Source organism: Myxine glutinosa, chromosome 1, assembly GCF_964187855.1.
Source record: "Myxine glutinosa chromosome 1, kmMyxGlut1.1, whole genome shotgun sequence".
NCBI lineage: Eukaryota > Metazoa > Chordata > Myxini > Myxiniformes > Myxinidae > Myxine > Myxine glutinosa.
In genome coordinates, this window is record NC_136261.1 from 224,070,356 (window position 1) to 224,089,824 (window position 19,469).

The window sequence follows — 19,469 nt, forward strand, 5'->3', positions numbered from 1 at the left end:
TTGGCTACGGCTTCCCCTTCGCTCCCACCTTTTGTTCATATGTGTGTTGTACCGTCCACCAAACAGTGATGACTCTATCTACATCTTGCTGTCTGATAATATGGACCAACTTCTATCTACCCATCCCAACTCTCTCTTCCTCATATGTGGTGATTTCAATTGTCACCATGCCAGTGGGCTGGGTGTGGGTACCTCTCTCACCAGCCATGGCTCTTCAGCAAAGGACTTCTGCGACTCACTGGGACTGACACAATCTGTCAATTTCCCGACCCGGATCTCAGTCAACAGAGAATCTTCTCTTCTGGACTTGGTTATGACTAACTTCCCTGAAAATGTCTGCTGCTCTTCTTCTGCTCCAATCGACGCATCTGATCATGTGCTTGTTAAAGTCGACATCTCTCTGACCATTCTCAGAGAGCCTCCTCAGCGTCGATGAGTCTGGCATTTCACTCAGGCCAACTGGCACGGTCTTCAAGCAGCCATCAATCATCTGGACTGGTCTCCCATCTCTACCGCCTCTGACATCAACTCATCCTGGGAATTCTTCCAAAGTAAATTGCTCTCTCTCATGCACAGATTTATCCCATCTCGTCTTCAGTTGTCATACCCTTCCTCCCGTCCATGGTACACGGCATCTTGTGGTGAGGCTGTTGCCCAGAAACAACTTGCTTTCGTCTCCTGGAAAGCAAATCCAACGGAAGGAAATCTCATTTCCTTTCACAAGGCCCAAAATAAGTGTGTGTCCACCCACAGGAGAGCCAGGAAACAATATCTCTCCGTTCTCAAGACTGAACTCTCTTATCTGTCTCCCTCTTCCAAATCCTGGTGGCGTCTGGTCAAATCTATTTCTGGTGTTTGTTCCCCCTCCATCATCCCCTCCCTCACCTCAAACGGCTACACGGCTGACTCCGCACGTGAAAAAGCTGAATGCCTCAACTCTGTGTTTGCCTCTAAATCTCGTGTCCCAAACCCATCCCTCTCTGTACCCACCGTACCCAGTCGTACCCAGCTGCTCCTGGACTCTGTGTCCTTTCCTCCTGACAAGGTGGAAAAGTTTCTGTCAACCCTCGACTCTGATTCTGCAACTGGACCTGACGGCATCAGCCCACGGGTCCTAAAATCCTGTTCTTCCGCTCTTTCACTCCCTCTCTCTGTTCTCTTCACCCTCTCTTTTGCTCAAGGTCATCTGCCATCTGCTTGGAAATCAGCCAACATCACCGCTTTGCACAAAAAAGGTGCAAAAACAGATCCTAGCAACTACAGACTAATCAGCCTTCTCCCAAATATCAACAAAGTCATGGAATCCATCATTGCTTCAGATATGAAATCTTTCCTCTTCTCCAATGGCTTGATCTCTGATCATCAATTTGGTTTCAGACCTGGTCACTCTACTCTGGACATGCTGCTTCTGCTTTCTCAACAATAGATGGAGGTCCTCAATGCCAAACAGGAAATTAGAGCTGTCTCGCTTGACATATCACGTGCCTTTGATACGGTCTGGCACCCCGCTCTGCTCACCAAACTCTCCTCCTTTGGTATCCAAGGAAATCTCCACGCATGGCTGGCGGACTTCCTCTCTAGTCGTAGTCAACGTGTGGCCCTGAATGGGTTTCTCTCATCTCCTCTTCCTGTTCAGGCTGGAGTTCTCCAAGACAGTGTTCTGGGCCCTGTGCTTTTTCTGGTCTTCATCAATGATCTCTCTGACTCTCTTAAAAACCCTCTCTATCTCTTTGCTGATGACTCTACTCTCTGTCGCTCCATTCCTCATCCCTCAGATCGGCAGTCTGCAGCCTCCTCACTCTCTGCAGAGCTGGACAAAATCACAGACTGGGCAAACAAGTGGAACATGTCTTTCAATCCTGACAAATCTCACACTCTTACGATGTCTCTCCGAAAAGACCGACTGGACAACCCTCCCATCTACTTTCTGAATAATCCTCTCCAAGAAGTTCTGTCACTCAAGCTTTTGGTTCTCACTATCTGCCACGATCTTTCCTGGGAAAACCACATTTCAAATCTGGCCTCCAAAGCCAGTCGCCGACTGGGCATCCTCCGTCGTGCAAAGTCCTTCCTTGGCACACCTGAGCTCCTCACCACATACAAGGCTTTCATCCGCAGCTCAATGGAATACTGCTCTCCCCTCTGGGCTGGTGCTCCTGCCTCACACCTAGCTCGTCTTCACGCTGTTGAAACCAAAGCGTTCAGAATCATTAGAATCTCCCGCGATGAAGCTAACTCCAAGGGCCTTTCACTCACTCACCGCAGGCAGGTTGGTGGTCTTTCCGTCTTCTACCGACTCCTCTCTGGCCTTGCCCCCCCAGCTCTCTCTGGGCTCTGTCCCCCAAATATTCCTACAGGTCACACAAGATCTGCCTGCAACCCTCTTATAGTTAAACTGCCAAAATCAAGACTCTCTGCTCACCTTCACTCCTTCATTCCTCTTTTCTCCCACCTCTGGAACAAACTCCCTCACTCTCTTCAATCCCACTCCACCCTCCAGGTCTTTAAAACAGCTGTTCACCACCATCTCTTATCTTCCCCCATCCAAAACCTTGATCTTTTCTACCCCCGCTAATTTCACCCCAAATCCACTTTTTTGAAATACCAACTTCTGTCCTGGAAGTCCTTGGTGTCCTTGTGCTTTATACTTCCCCCACACCCCCCTTCCCACGCCTCCTCCCCCCAAGCCCTCTCCCTCCCACACATCTCCCTGCTCTCAAATGTTGTGTTTGTGTGCTTCCCCTTCTCTCCCCATCTTGTCTTCCGCTCCCTCTTTTTATATATTTTGTTTGTCTGGTTGATTTGTTTGTGAAATAAATGTTAGCTCTTTCACGAGCCTCGATTCAGTATACAAAAAAAAAGAAGTTGTGGACGGATTGAGACGAAATTCAGAGGAGAGGTTGGGTGTGTGACAAGGGTGAAAACATTAGATTTTGATGAAGATCCGGATGGGGTTGCAGATACTCAACTTTTTGAAGTGATTCTTCACCATTGAATGACAGGACTAAATCCGACATACAGCAAGATATCTCAAAAAGTTTTGGACGGATTTGGACGAAACTTAGTGGACAGGTTGGGTGTGTGACAATGACGAATTGATTCAATTTTGATAAAAGATCCAAAACGGTTGTGGATACGAGAGTTTTTTTGCTTTAAAAAAAATAACTCTTCACCATTAAGAGATGGGGACAATGCGATATATAGCATGATATTAAAAAAAAAAGTTGTGGATGAGTAATGACAAAACGAGGTGGATGAGTTGGTTCGGTGACAATAACGAGCTGATTAAAATTTGGTTCAGGTCCGAATCCAGCCTATCAGTGGGATACAAAACGTAAAGTGTTCAGCCTAGCTGAGGTATGCGCTCTACCGAGTGCTGTTCGAGTATTTACATGTGGAATGTCAATGTCACAAGAGAAACTTTCAATGAATAACCAACTGATGTAAAAACAAGAAAATAACGGCATCTTCAGTGACCTTGCGTCGTCTTCCAGCCAAATGCGTTTCTCTCTTTCTTGGAAAAGTTCCGCTTCTCTCTCGTGCAACCGTTGGATGATCACAAGTAGGTTCAAATAAAACATGAACACTGAAGTCCAATTAACCACCCGATCTTGATCACGTGACCAAATGCAATTTTCCCAAATATTAAACAAGCTGTTGCAGAAATGCACATGTTAAGAGGAGATAAGTGAGATAACAAAGAAGGTGGGACAGCACATAATTGTGATATTTCTGATTTTAAAAAACCCCCAAAACATCAAGCCTGTTGGAATTTACAGAAAAGTATACAATGACTGCCTATGAAGGTTGTATCCAAGTTTAGTTAAAACAAAAGTTAGAAAGGCACTTACTTGTAGGTCAGTGGGCAACTTGCTGGCTGTATAGAAGCTCAGCCGTACACCTGGAATATTGAGCTTGAGCAGCTCAAAATAAAAGCGGTTGCTGTCAGCACCATGTGGCTCATTGCGGCACAACTCAACGACACCTTCGCCAACATATTCCAGCGCTGCGCACAATACATTGTCGTTCATGTAATAGATGATGCAATTAAAAATTTATAGACGAGTTCGAATAAACAAAGCTCAGTTTAACAGACAGAATGGCAATATCTGTTAACTCAGTGGCATGAGAAGAACAGAAGCGAGAACAAGATTACTGCAACAAAGTAGTAGTAAAGGAAACATATCAAGCACAGAAAGATCTTCACAATCTCTCAAATGGAAATTTCCTACAAGATGCATTAATTTATACAAACTCAAATGTATTTTTCTTGCATTAAAATTTAACAGACATATTCTAAAAATGGCATGAAGCAAATGCTTACGAAATTTAAGCATCTGCAGTGAAAGCTTAACAATACAAGACAACACAACAGGCCTTTTAAGGCCATTTTCCCTGCTAGAGCGGGGGTTAGCTCCCGAAAGCTTAACAATACATTTAATTAATTGATATAAAAATCCACAGGTTTCCAGCTGACCAAGCACTGGGGCAATTCATCCATGTGAATCGCAAGGCCACACAAATCTAATCCCAGATTATTTCAAGAGTGATTAAAACTTTTACTTTTAAAACATTTTAAAACTTTTTACTTATGTAATGCAGTAACAGGCATCCTCTTTCATTCCCCAAACAGTTAGACTTTGGAATAATGTACCCTTCCTCAGTTTTTCCTCCAATCGACACCTCATATGTATTGTGACGACTACCGGTTCCATTCGGAAATCAGTATGATGGACTTCAGCTCCGGATAACTCCAAGAGGAGGTAGCGTCTTTAAAAGACCACAATCGTCAGTCACCCGAGAACATCCCCGCTGGATCCCACGCCCAGTGTTGTGTTACCGTACAATGAAGGTCGGAAAAGAGCGAGTACTGTGGCGACAATCATGCAACCGATCTTCATTAGCTGGTTGAGTGAGAACAATGGTTACGTAGTCGTTTCTGGCACTTATCAAGTCAAATTAAACCTGGTCAAACGCCTGCAGATAGCTTATTCCTACATCAGAACAAACAAAATAAATCCAAGACAGCAGCTGGATTCAGGCATGTATCAACACAAAAAGGGCACATATTTACAAGGCAGGCATACATGTACAAAAGATAAGATTACAACCATTATTCCTAACGCAAATACAATCTCACTCATCACCTAATCGACTTTCGTGCCCTCGGAACCTTAACCAGTCACTTAGCAGCTTTACAAGGACTTGGAGATACATGTATCCAGGAAAAATATATGGGGAGGGGGCAAGATAAAAGTAAGAGAAAGAAGAAGATGGGGTCGCGTATGGTGCCCCTTCACACATTGTGTCGGCCCAGTTGAGCCTGCACCGCCCAATCTTTCTGGCTGGCTGATGGTCTAGCGTCCAAACCCCTCACGCTCCCTCCTCAACATCGCCAATGCGCTGCCCTCTTCTCCATGCACTCCATGATGGAACGTTCACGGCGCAAACTTGATGCATGGTGTTTTGTTGGGAAAACGCAGGAGGTATGAGGCAAAGTGGCCCGATGCTGTTATCAGGCAGCGCAGCATGACGAGCAGTGCTCGATGCAAAGGTGTGAAAGGACGAGAAGTGTTTGATGTGTGAAAGCAATAAAGACGCGAGAACGAGAGGAAGGGTGACTAAAAGAATGAAAGATGGTGATAAAAAAGAACAAGAAGAAGGGAAGGTGAATAATGAAAGGCAGAGAGGAAACCAATCAGATGACAGAATGAGCTGTGTAAGCTTGAGAGGCCACAATAAGCTCAAAGCTGCCGAGAAGTTGGTCTGTCACGTCTCGACTGTTGATTCAAGCTCGACTGACTCGTCCTGACTGACTTCAAGACCATCTGTCTTTGCTTTATATGTCGAATCTGCTTCCCTCTACCACCCTTTGCTCGCGTCCCCCCTCTGGTCGTAGGAGGAGTTGCAGGAGGGCCGTAGGAGGACATCCTCGCCTCATACCTGATAGGCTCGTTGGTACTCCGACCTCCATCGGTATCCGGCCATTTGCTCTCAAACTCTTGGCGCACTGCGTGTGTGTGTGTGTGTGTGTGTGTGTGTGTGTGTGTGTGTGTGTGTGTGTGTGTGTGTGTCTGTGTGTGTCTGTGTCTGTGTCTGTGTGTGTGTGTGTGTGTGTGCCCTCGGATCAAAAATATCAAAGAGACCGGGAGAGATTGAGAAGGATCAAGAAGGATCGAGAAGGATCGAGAAAGATCGAGAAGGGTCGAGAAAGATCAAGGGAGATCGAGGAAAATCAAAGAGACCAGAGAGATTGAGAAGGATCGAGAAGGATTGACACAAATCAAGAAAGATCAAGAAAGATCAAGAGAGATCGAGGCACATCGAGAAAGATCAAAGAGACCGAGACAGATTGAGAAGGATCGAGAAAGATTGAGAAGGATCGAGAAGGATCGAGAAGGATCGAGAAGGATCGGGAAAGACCGAGAGAGACCGAGAGAAATTGAAAGAGATCGAGAGAGATCAAGAAGGATCGAGAAGGATCGACAGATCAGGGAAGATCAAGAGAGATTGAGGAAGATCGAGAAAGATCAAAGAGACCGAGACAGATCGAGAGGGATCAAGAAAGATTGAGGAAGGATCGAGAAGGATTGGGAAAGATCGGGAAACACCGAGAGAGACCGAGAGAAACGGAAAGAGATCGAGAGAGATCGAGAGGAATCGAGAAGGATCGAGAAGGATCGACAGATCAAGAAAGATCAAGAGAGATTGAGGAAGATCGAAAAGATCAAAGAGACCGAGACAGATTGAGAAGGATCGAGAAAGATCGAAAAATACTGACAGAGATCAAGCAGGATCATGAGAGATCGAGGAGGATCAAAGAGACCAAGAGAGATTGAGAAGGATCGAGAGGGATCGAGACAGATCAAGAGCGATTGAGAAAGGTCGGGAGAGATCAAGAGATCGAGAAGGACTGAGAAGGATCGAGAAAGATCGAGAAGGCTCAAGCAAGATCAAGAGAGATCGAGGAGGATAAAAGAGACCGAGAGAGATTGAGAAGGATTGAGAAAGATCGAGAGGGATCAAGCAAGATCAAGAGAGATCGAGGAGGATCAAAGAGACCGAGAGAGATTGAGAAGGATTGAGAAGGATCGAGACAGATCAAGAGACCGAGAGAGATCGAGAAAGATCGAGAAGGATCGAGAAGGATCGAGAAGGATTGAGAAGGGTCGAGAAGGATCAAAAAGGATCAAGAGAGATAGAGGTGGATCGAGAAAGATCAAGGAGGTCGAGAGAGATTGAGAAGGATCAAGAAGGATCGAGAGAGATCGAGAAAGATCAAGCAAGATCGAAAAGAATCAAGAAGGATCAGGAGAGAATCGAGAAAGATCGAGAAGGGTCAAGAGAGATCGCGAAAGATCGAGGAACATCAAAAGAGATCAAGAGAGATCGGGAGAGATCAAGGGAGGGAGAGAGAGGAAGAGAGAGGGAGAGAGGGGGAGAGAGGGGGAGAGAGGGGGAGAGCGAGGGAGAGGGAGGGAGGGAGAGAGGGGGAGCGAAAGGGAGAGAGAGGGAGAGAGAGGGACAGAGAGGGAGAGAGAGGGAGAGAGAGGGAGAGAGTGGGAGAGAGTGGGAGAGAGAGGGAGAGAGTGGGAGAGAGTGGGAGAGAGAGGGAGAGAGAGGGAGAGAGAGAGGGAGAGAGGGAGAGGAAGAGAGGGAGAGGGAGAGGGAGGGAGAAGGAGAGAGAGAGGGAGAGAGAGGGAGATGGCAATGCACAATGTACCAATGTGATGGCAAAGTACAAACGAGCGTGCATAGCTGTAAGGACGAAGGACAGGAACAGTGGTGAGTTTGAGGTGAAGGTGGGAGTGCATCAGGGGTCGGTGCTGAGTCCATTACTATTGGTAGCTGTGATGGAGGTGCTGGCTCAGAACGTAAAGGAGGGTTTGCCGTGGGAGTTGTTGTATGTCGATGATCTGGTGTTGATTGCGGAAAGTATGGATGGACTGAAGGAAAAGATGAAAAAGTGGAAGGAATGTATGGAGACAAAAGGTCTGAGGGTGAATATTGGATAGACGAAAGTGATGGCAAGTGGCAACGCATGTGGTGAGGTGGAAGAACTGGGAAGTGGCCCTGTGCTGTGTGCAGGAAGGGTATCGGAGTGAATTCCATTCAATGTACCATGTGCGCTGAGTGGATTCATCAAAAATGTAGTGGTCTGAGAGGGTCATTAACCAGTGTGGCAGCTACATTTGAATGTAAGGTGTGCCCAGAGGGAGCTGCAGATGGAGAAAGTGCTGAGTTGGATCTTGGAGCCGGCGTGAAGCTGGAAGGTGCGGAAACATTTTGCTACCTCGGAGACGTGGTGAATGGAGGAGGTGGATCAGACTCAGCAACGTTTGCTGGAGTGAGATGTGCATGGAAGAGGTTTCGGGAACTGAGTGGCGTGCTCATGAGGGGGGGGGGGGGGGGGGGATGTCGTTGAAGCTGAAGGGAAAGGTGTATACTGCATATGTGAGAAGTGTTATGATTTACTAGCGGGGTCACCCGTGGGAATCCCACGGGCATGGATGTGTGTGACATTTCGACATATTGAGTTATATGCTGCACATTCATTTTTACAAAATGGTTACTGGCAAGTCATCAGATCCAGAAATGGTGTGAATTTAGTTATTTCACATAATATGTGACCCCTCACTCCTCTCCACCTGACACTCTCCTGTCTCCACCTGACACTCTCCTGTCTCCACCTGACACTCTCCTCTCTCCACCTAGCACTCCTCTCCTCTCCAAACCCTCACATCCCTCTCCTTTCCAATCCCTCACCTCTCCAATCCCTCACACTCCTCTCCTCTGCAATCCTTCACACGCCTCTCCAATCGCGCCTCACACTCCTCTCCAATCGCGCCTCACACTGCTCTCCAATCGCGCCTCACACTCCTCTCCAATCGTGCCTCACACTCCTCTCCAATCGTGCCTCACACTCCCCTCCAATCACTCCTCTCCAATCGTGCCTCACACTCCTCTCCAATCACGCCTCACACTCCTCTCCAATCGCGCCTCACACTGCTCTCCAATCGCGCCTCACACTCCTCTCCAATCGTGCCTCACACTCCTCTCCAATCGTGCCTCACACTCCCCTCCAATCACTCCTCTCCAATCGTGCCTCACACTCCTCTCCAATCGCGCCTCACACTCCTCTCCAATCGCGCCTCACTCGCCTCTCCAATCGGCTTTCCCCGTCTCGTTTCTCTCCTTTTTCTCCCGTCTCGTTCTTTTTCTTGCTCCAAATCGGCCCGTCGGAATCGGAAATCGGCCCGTCTCGCCCGTCGGAATCGGAAATCGGCCCGTCTTGCTTTTGTGCTTGTGCGTAAATAAATTGTGTTCATGACACCATTTCTGGTGTTGGGCTAGCGGCTAGGGTGCCGGCTTAGGATCCTGGGTTCGAATCTCGGTCGATCGCCGAATTAATGCCAGGGGGGTTGACTCAGCCTGTCATCCTTCCGAGGTCGGCTAATTGAGTACCAGTTCACTGGTAATTCCCTGTTTGTCGTTGAAGGCGGCAAAAAGGGTTGGCGTCAGGAAGGGCATCCGGCCGTAAAACATTGCTTCAAAAAGGGGACAAAAAAACAACAACTACCACGGTCCCCGAAAAGGCCATCCCCCGCTTTGCGGGGAAAAATGGCCTCTAAACGGTGGTTTTTACACCATTTCTGGATCTGATGACTTGCCAGTAACCATTTTGTAAAAATGAATGTGCAGCATCTAACTCAATATGTCGAAATGTCACACACATCCATGCCCGTGGGATTCCCACGGGTGACCCCGCAAGTTTGCATTGACGTTCGTCGATGGACTCGTTCGCCCGTCTCATTCGTTTTCTTGCTGCATCCTGTTCAAGTCTGCGTTCTTCATCGATCGTCTCATTCATTTTGGAAATAGAAGTTTCCACGCAGCGCATGAATTGTCACGATCCTCAAGAGGAATTTGTCTCGTAATCATCAAATGATAAATGGCAAGTAAATTATATTGTGGAAAATTAAAGATTTCAAATAAACCTATTTAAAGTGTATTCGCACATAACTAATTTTAAAAAACGAAGAAATATCTCTCGGTAATTTCCTGAAACATATTTTACTTCCGGCTAATAATGTTGAATTAAATAAAAACGAAGAAATATATGTCGGCATCATTGTTGACGTTTTTGTGACGACTGTCATCAAACGAAAAAGTAATATATCTTAACGGAAAAGCAAAAGCGAATTTTTAATATATATCGACACGTTGCCGTCGGTGTCATGTTGGGCGGTGTATGATACACCATGACGCGATTTTTAAAAATATATCTCTGCATTTTCCCGCGTGTGTGGAATGTTCTCAATTATTGCTGACACCGAGTCCAAAACCATCGATAAAAATGAAATCATATGGTGAGTTAGATTGGAGATAAAGGCGTGAGAGAGACTCAATGGCCTTGAAGTTGAAGTTACAGGCGTTTGAGAATTCATTTCGTTCTATAAACGGCAACTTTCATTGGATTTCCTTCCCGTTTTTTTTCAACCGAGTCGAAAACTATGTTAGCGACTGTGAAAAATGAAATGATATATCGAATTTTTAATATGTATCGACACGTTGCCGTCGGTGACATGTTAGGCGGTGTATGATACACCATGATGCGATTTTAAAAAATATATCTGCATTTTCCCGCGTGTGTGGAATGTTCTCAATTATTGCTGACACCGACTCTAAAACCATCGATAAAAATGAAATCATATGGTGAGTTAGATTGGAGATAAAGGCGTGAGAGAGACTCAATGGCCTTGAAGTTACAGGCATTTGAGAATTCATTTCGTTCTATAAACGGCAACTTTCATCGGATTTTCTTCTCGTTTTTTTTCAACCGAGTCTAAAACTATGTTAGCGACTGTGAAAAATGAAATGATATATCGAATTTAAAATAGATATCGACACATTGCCGTCGGTGTCATGTTGGGCGGTGTATGATACACCATGACGCGATTTTAAAAAATATATCTCTGCATTTTCCCGCGTGTGTGGAATGTTTGTGGAAAATTAAAGATTTCAAATAAACCTATTTAAAGTGTATGCGCACATAACTAATAAAAAAAACGAAGAAATATCTCGGTAATTTCCTGAAACATATTTTACTTCCGGCTAATATGTTGAATGAAATAAAAACGAAGAAATATATGTCGGCATCATTGTTGACGTTTTTGTGATGACTATCATCAAACGAAATAGTAATATATCATAACGGAAAAGCAAAAGCGAATTTTTAATATATATCGACACATTGCCGGCGGTGTCATGTTGGGCGGTGTATGATACACCATGACGCGATTTTAAAAAATATATCTCTGCATTTTCCCGCGTGTGTGGATTGTTCTCAATTATTGCTGACACCGAGTCTAAAAGTAAAACCATCGATAAAAATGAAATCATATGGTGAGTTAGATTGGAGATAAAGGCGTGAGAGAGACTCAATGGCCTTGAAGTTACAGGCCTTTGAGAATTCATTTCGTTCTATAAACGGCAACTTTCATCGGATTTTCTTCCCGTTTTTTTTCAACCGAGTCTAAAACTATGTTAGCGACTGTGAAAAATGAAATGATTTATCGAATTTGATTTGAAATAAAACTGGGAGAGAGAGGAAGACACCACGGGCCTACAAAACAGGACTCAAAGCTATGCGAGTTAATAAAATGGTGGATATTTGTTTATATGAAGCCTCTCCCAGAATGGGTGGAGCTATGGGTGGAGCTACTCTGCAAACCGAGTAAGCCACACCCCGGACAGACACCCAACAGATAGACAGACAGACAGACAGAATCATCTACGGCTATTATAATATAGATGGCAGCGAGACATGGGTAATGAACGTAGAGCAGCAGCAAAGGCTGGAGAGGGTGGAAATGCGAATGGTTCGGTGGATGTGCGGAGTGTCGTTGAGAGAGAGGAAGACAAATGATGAATTGCGAAAGATGATGGGAATAGAGCCTGTGATTGATGATGTGAGGAGGAACAGCTTGAGATGGTTTGGTCATGTGTTGAGGAAGGATGAAAGTGACTGGTTGAGAAGAGTGATGGAAACGAATGTAGAGGGAAGTAGAGAACAGGGAAGACTGAGAAAGACTTGGCTAAAGATGGTGGAATAAGAAATGCGGGCAAGGGGCTTAACACGGAGAGATGCAGAAAATAGGGCAAAATGGAGAAGATTGTCATGTGGACCAAAAGGCTAACCCCCGCTCTAGCAGGGAAATGGCCTTAAAATGCATATTGTGTTGTTGTTGATGGTCATTGCAACTTTGTTCCCCGGTATTGCTTTTAACTAAGGCGGTATCGCCGGGCGCCGGAGGCGCACGGCCATGCCTCCCTGTGGATCGTTACTTAAATCCATCTAGGGCTAGAGTATTCCAGGTGTACCTATGTTTTTTTTTTGTTTTTTTTTAAACCTTATTGCTTTACCTATTCCGTTGGCACCCTATTTCACATGCTTTGTCGGCTTCCAGCAGAATTTCCCGGCCCCGCGACGAGCCTATCATGCTGGTCCTATTGTAGATTCTTACTTAACTCCACCTGGGGTTAGAGTATTTTGAGTGTACCCATGCTTGTTTTCTTTTAACCTTCTTACTTGCCCTATTCCGTGAGCCCCCCTGTTCCCCGTTCTATATCAGCTTTCGGCGGTATCGCTGGGCCCCACTACAACCCTATCTTTTACGAAGGGAGGGGGGGGGGCAGAAGGGGCGGGGCTGAGGGATCGGGGTCACCCCCCCAGGCAGCGAAACCGGACGACGACTCTCAGGCCACCTCCCCTGCCCGACGGCCGTGAGGGACCCGCGGCCAGAGCGCTAGACACGACCACGAGCCCATCCCCGTACCCCCCAGACAGACGGCCGCCCAGCCCGAGCCGCCGAGTCACGGGGCGCACGACCACGACCCCCAAGGGCGCCCCACCAGCCGGACCGCGTCCCTGGCCACCACGTCTGTCCCCGCAGACCCCCGCCACAGGCGATCTCATCTCGCGGGCATCTCTCACCGAGAAGGCAACCTCTTGCGCCCCATGTCCCTGACCTTGGCTACTGGCGGCGTGCGATTACCACCATTAGTCCCTTTCTTCCGGGTTCAGTGCTCCCCATGCTTGTCCCTGTGACTGTGGTTGATCTTAGTCCCTGCGTCCGCTAGGCTCCGGGATATTGTGGACGATTGGGGGGGAGCGATACCCTGCCAATTATGAGGGGGGTGGGGGGGAGGCTGATATCCGTTTGTCTGGCCGGCCCGTCTGACTGTCCGTCCCTTCGTCGACTCCTCCGAGCGGCCAGGTGGGTGTATCAATTCCAACCCGCACGGACTATGTTTTTGCAGTCAGCCTAAGACTGGGCCGGCCCCTTACGCAACTGTGACTACCCCTTGTGTGGTCCTCAGCGAGCCTCCACCCCTTAAACCGAAGTCCCTTACGAGGGGGAGAGGGAGGAAGAGAGCCGCTCGTCTGGGCAGACAGCCTAGCCACCGTTCCCTTCTACGACTCCTCCATACTGCCGCATCCCGGGCGGGTGTCTCAAGACCGCCCCGGATGGATATTAGTTCTGGAGTCGGCTCGGGCTGATATGGCCCCCCTTTCGCACCTGCGGCATGTTCCCTAGTGGCTTCCAGGAGCCTTCCTCCCTAAATCCCACTATCCCTTACCGTTGGCACCATTGGAGGGTTGGGGGGGGGGGGGGGAGATTGGCGGACCAGCCTGTCTACCCTGCACCGAGGGAGACCTATCGAGTCGACCAATCCTTTAGCGCATCCCAGGCATGGTCCCATTTAACCACTCTTTCTTTGGGGCGCGCCCGACACTGGCGCTCGGTCAACTGTCGGGTGACGACGCACTGAACCCTCTACTTAGTGGCAATCGCACGTGAGACTTTGATCACGATCGAGTCAGGAGCCGCAAGGGGGAGCGGCGCACTGCGCCCGGCCCGACCGGCACAGCAGCCCCCGGCACGCCCCGCCCCACGCCAATGGCAACACGACCACCCGACCAGAACCCCGCCGCCCGAAGGGGCCAGGGACGAACACCCGCCACCCCGCAACGCGCCCGCGACGACTACCCGCGCCCCCCCCCCCTCCCAATGAGCAGTTCAGGGGAGAGCAGACCAGATCCCCCGCACCCGAGTCCCGCGCCTCGGGATGACAGGGTGAGGAGGGGGAGTAGGGTGTGGTTCAAGGAACAGCGGACAGGAGCTAGATCTACCAGGCAGTGCCGGTGCCTTCCCATTTCTTAACATACCTCTCGCTCCAGCCGTTGTGCTTCCCGTTGGGTGATTAAAATAGCTCGAACCTCGGTCCTTATATACATTCCCCTGTGCACCCACCGGGAGTTAGATAACCAGCTCGCTAACTCTGGCATCTTACTGTTGCTGTCTCCAGGATTGTTCTGTTCTAACCTGAGTCAATTTTTATTAATTATTAATTAATTAATTGATTGTTAATCTTATTCCTTGCAGATTCTTATTCCTACTCTTTGCAGCTGTGATGGAGGTGCCAGCTCAGAACATAAAGGGGGTTTCACTGTGGGAGTTGTTGTATGTTTGTTGTTGTAGTTTACTAAGAAATAACTGAACTATCGCGAGGCTACATGTTGTGGTGCAACTAACTAAGAGGGGGAATTAACCTTTATTCCAAAACCGCAAATATATATATATATATTGTTACAGACGTGGCTTGGATGTTATTTACCGAGCGGCTTTATGGTATGACCACGTCTGCACAAGTTACCCGATTGTGCCCGAACGTTGACGAAGTCGCGCGATGCTGGCTCAATAAGAAAAAGAAGACACCCGGCTGGATCACAATAACACAATACGACACCAGGGGTTCAGTTCTCAAGACCTCCGGAGGAGGTTATATTAAGGCGGAAGGTTAGATTACAACTACAAGAGGGACAGCATAGAAAGACAAGCACTTAGACACAATCTTATATTATTCCCAACAGACGACAGATAAACGGGACAAAATGCTGACTCACACGGGGATTGATGGCAAGGAAAGGCAGGTAGCGATGGCTCCAGGTGCACCTGGGCTCAAAGGTCAGAATCGACTCGGTCCGGTCCAGAGATGCGGGGAGGTCGCAGCGCTCGGATGGCGTCTTGTCTGCTCAAGCTGGGGGCGCATCTGACTCAGCGCTCGCAGGTGGCTTTCCTTCTCCAAGCTGGGTGCGCATCTCTCGTCACATCCGGCGCGGGGCCGCGTATATCCGGCGGGGAGTGACACGCCCTCGGCTCGTTAGCTCCGCCTCGTGGAATCGGCACGTTGCTTCTCATTGGGTGCGTGCGGGGGGTTTACCAGGCTCCGCCCTTGACGAGGAGCTGACAAGGAGCCCCTTCGTGGTAACCCCGTGGAGCGCATGGTCTATGGCGCTAATCGAGCCGGTGTGAGGACGCATCCTCCCCCGCTCCGCCGCCATCTCCTCTGTTGTTGTTGTAATTGTTGGGGAAGAAGATGGAAGGAGGTATGGGAAAGGTCCTAAACTCACTACTGATGCCATATAATCACATTCTGGTGCAACGAAGAGTCATAATTAATGGAGACGAGGCCTTAACTGACATAGAATAAGAATAACTAGGAAGATGTCCGAAAGTTGTCTACGTGTGGTGCGGTGGACCTGGGCACGACATTTAATGGGGGAATAAGGGGAAGGTCGGCTCTACTGATTGTTATTTACATGCAATGGGACTAGGGAATGGGGGATTGGGGAAAGTTGGGGAGTATTGGAGAAAATAGGGGAATATTTACAAGCGGATATGGAGGCCAAATTCCATATTCGCAACATTGCACCCTTCTCTACCCTCGGGGCGTCCCGACCCGATAAATTTTTACCTACTTTAGTGTGGCACGCAATGTAGTTCCCTCTACTATTAACTCTACCCTGAGTGCGACAGTTTTACAGATATTCACAAATGAGTAAATATGTCCCCCTGCGACGTTGCACCCTTCTCCTCACAGAAACACACCCACAGGATAACCGAATCCGGAAAGAATTCTCAAACTAAACATACAGCCGGTAGGGAGCATTATTTACAAGACTACGCTGCTATTTACACTACGATCCAGGACCTGTTTTTGGAGGAACACATGCAGATGTTATGCATAGAGAGAGAGCGCGCTTGCCAACATCGATACACCAACCCACGAGTGCTCTGTGGCCGACGGCCTTTAATAACGTGCAGAGCACCCTTCCCGAGCATCAACAGCACCACCCCACCACCAATCGGTGCAGTCACCATTGTTCATTGGTATAAAAATAAATTCGACAACCCCTAACCCTGCAGGTGTCTCTTGCTCTTCTTGTGGTGCACTTGGTGTTAACTAAAAGTGGTTCACCTGTATGGCATAGGTGCCACGTTGACCCATAGGTCCATCCCCGGGTGGTGCTTGGCCGCAAACGAACTGCGGTCCATTGTGGGTGGCCACAAACATTGCGGTCCATATGGTGTATCGATCCCGGCAGCAAACAGCGAAAGTGCAGGCCCACAACTGCGCAGCCAGCACCTCTCTCTCCTCTCTCTCTACCCCAAAGCCAGATCCTCGGAGGTGGGAGACAAAAGAAGCAGACAAGTGAGTAAGGTGGTAAGGGCGCAAAAGTGCACGCAATGTAAGGTGATGCACACTGGGGGCACATGGGAACCAGGTGAGACAGGTACGTTCCTATCGTACGCCCCCCCCCACCAGGTAACCTACATGGCCCCTCCCTTACCCCTTACTGTATCCACACAACACAACACTACCCATAAACATCTACTTTACAAATCAACAAACATCCCTACTGTCTTCCCCGTTCCTCCCATATACCAAATTCGTCTTCTCTCCCTCCTAACCAATCAAATTTGCCATTTTCAACTCTCATCAAAATTTGCCATCTCCAACTCAACATCATAATTTGCCATCACCAATTCATCATCAGTCCCTCCTAGGGAGGGAGAGATGGAATCACTCCAATGTCTCATCCACGTCGTGATGCGTCTCACAAATCCACACAGCGATTCATCTCCTGCAACAAAACAAAGAAAACACAGGTGTGGAGTCATCATCATCACCACAGGTAAGTGGCTGCGTATGGTGCGACAGGTTCATCAATCCTAACTATTTCCTAAATGACTTTAACAACTTTACACTACCCGGGGTCTTCCTCCGGCCAAACCATTGGCCCTCTTACACTATGGGTTCTAAAAACCAATTCCCATTGGCCAAACTGTGGTGCTCTTCAATTTGGGGTCTCACTCCCCCGATTCATCTCCCGGTGCCCTCGTACAATTTCTGGGCTGCGACGTGTACCTCTCCCAGTGGGTCTACCCACCTGCACACCTCCACCACTGCAGTTGCCTCCGAGCTTACCTGCTCCTTACCCTAACCTAACTACCAGGGGAAGGCCCTCTGGCTCTCTCCCCACTCCGTGCCCTCTCTGGCACTGGGCTGCCCGATCCACACCCGGGATCCTCAGGCACCCACTCACAACTACCGGCTCCCAGAGCCCACCTGCGGCCTCACCTGGCCGACATCCTCACAGTGGTGGAGTGCCCAACCAACTACACACACTAACAGGCTACACGCCCAGCCATTTCCACAACACTAATGCACCCATCCACAACACCATTCTGCAACCGCACCACAAATGCCAATATCCAACCACAATTTACCTGTACCCTCTACCTAACACTTACACTACCCGCCCCGGGTACTCGTGAAAGGGGTCCACTCTTCCCCCATCCATTCCTTCGCACCATGCACACCACTCCGTACCACTTACTCCAACTCTCTCCACACACCTGTACTTGCACACCTGTGCTCTCACACTTGGTGCCACCTGCACCCTTCTCTCCCCAAGCGCATTCGCGCTGATCCACATACTCACTACTCATACACTGCTCCACACACCTGTCCAATTGCACACCTGTGCAATCACACCTGTTCCATCCTCACACACACGGCATCATCTCAGCTAACTACTCCCTTCTGAAACTTGCGCTTCCCAGTCGTCCCTTTAAACTATTGCGCTCCCACGTCATTATCATCCACACTAATCTACCTGCGTCCCCACTACAGGTATCAGTCACTAACTAACCTTAACGTTACCTAAGGTCATCTTCTCTAGATCCCTACACACAATATCCTAACCCACCCGGGCTAGTTTTCACTGCCATACACCCCATAAACTATTGCTCCTTTGCCCCCCACCTGTGAGGGATGGTGGATTTGCCATCCCACCACATCGGGGGTCTCTCACTACCAATTTTGCACATCAAATTTCAACAAATCAAAAATTTGCCAATCACTGCCCATCATCTGCCAATCACTACTGCCAATCCCTTGCCAATCATCAAATTTTGTTTTTCTCTAATTTTGGGTCCAAAACACTAACCTCATCTCCCAGTCTACTCACTAATACCTCTCGGTGCGCCAATCCCTGTCCAAAGCCCGGCTTCGTAAAGCCAAGCAATGGATGCTGGTTGTTTTGTGCCTGCGGCTGGATGCGTCCGGCACTCGGTGCAGGGACGGGGGCTTACCCGGGCCGAGATCCCATGCATCACCTCGGCGTGGAGCCATCCAATGTCCCGATCTCGACCTGCCGGCACGTCTCAACAAAACGTGGTCGCCATGACGACCCTTTCTATCGGGCTGCCAGCTCCGCCTAGTGGAGCCTGGACGCGGCCGTTCAAAGCGAGGCCCGGCACGCACCGAGGGCCTGCTTCGGCTAAAAGTCGCTCTAACCTCTAACCTGGTTACCGTCGATGCTTCACCTGGATTCTTACACCCCGCAGCCCGTTCCTTGCTCACACCTCCAGCCGTTTCCATGCTCCTCGTACCTTTCCTTACACACCCAGGTACTCTCATTCCACTCACAGACTTGGTCACACACCTGACCACCGAACACTTTGGCACACATTCGTTGGTCGCACACCTCACCAACACACCTCTTCGCGCCCCCTCCTCGGTCACCTCCTCTGTGACAATCACAGGTGTGCCCTCATTCGCACACCCAACCACGTGCCTCACCACCAACTCCAGCGTGCATTCCCACTCACGCTCTACCATTCCAGGTGTGCATCCTTCCATCCCAGGTGTACATCCTCTCTCACCTGTCACAACTAACTCACGCTCCATGTCACTCTCACTACTCTCACCTCCATTCTTGGCAACGCACTCACCCTTACTCTTGACAGCACACTCTTTCCCCATGCACCTGTCCGTCACACACCTTTCTCGCGCACACTCTCCCGTTACACCCTCTGTAACACTCACCACAGGTGGACACTCTTCCTTACTTCTGACAGCGCACTCTTTCCTCATGCACCTGTCCGTCACACACCTTTCTCGCGCACACTCTCCCGTTACACCCTCTGTAACACTCACCACAGGTGGACACTCTTCCTTACTTCTGACAGCGCACTCTTTCCTCATGCACCTGTCCGTCACACACCTTTCTCGCGCACACTCTCCCGTTACACCCTCTGTAACACTCACCACAC

At 48.8% G+C, this 19,469-nt stretch overlaps 2 protein-coding genes across 2 annotated transcripts in view; both read right to left on the reverse strand.

Moving 5' to 3' along the window:
* LOC144891290 (uncharacterized) overlaps positions 1 to 19,469 on the reverse strand; it is a 981,422-nt gene that overhangs the window by 246,714 nt on the left and 715,239 nt on the right. The gene's annotated exons all lie outside the window — the stretch shown is intronic.
* LOC144893605 (intermembrane lipid transfer protein VPS13D-like) overlaps positions 1 to 19,469 on the reverse strand; it is a gene marked incomplete at its 5' end in the record, with an annotated part of 95,056 nt that overhangs the window by 31,847 nt on the left and 43,740 nt on the right. Inside the window, 1 exon segment of the mRNA XM_078784272.1 lies at positions 3,852 to 4,006. Within this exon segment, the coding sequence (XP_078640398.1) occupies positions 3,852 to 4,006 (155 nt within the window).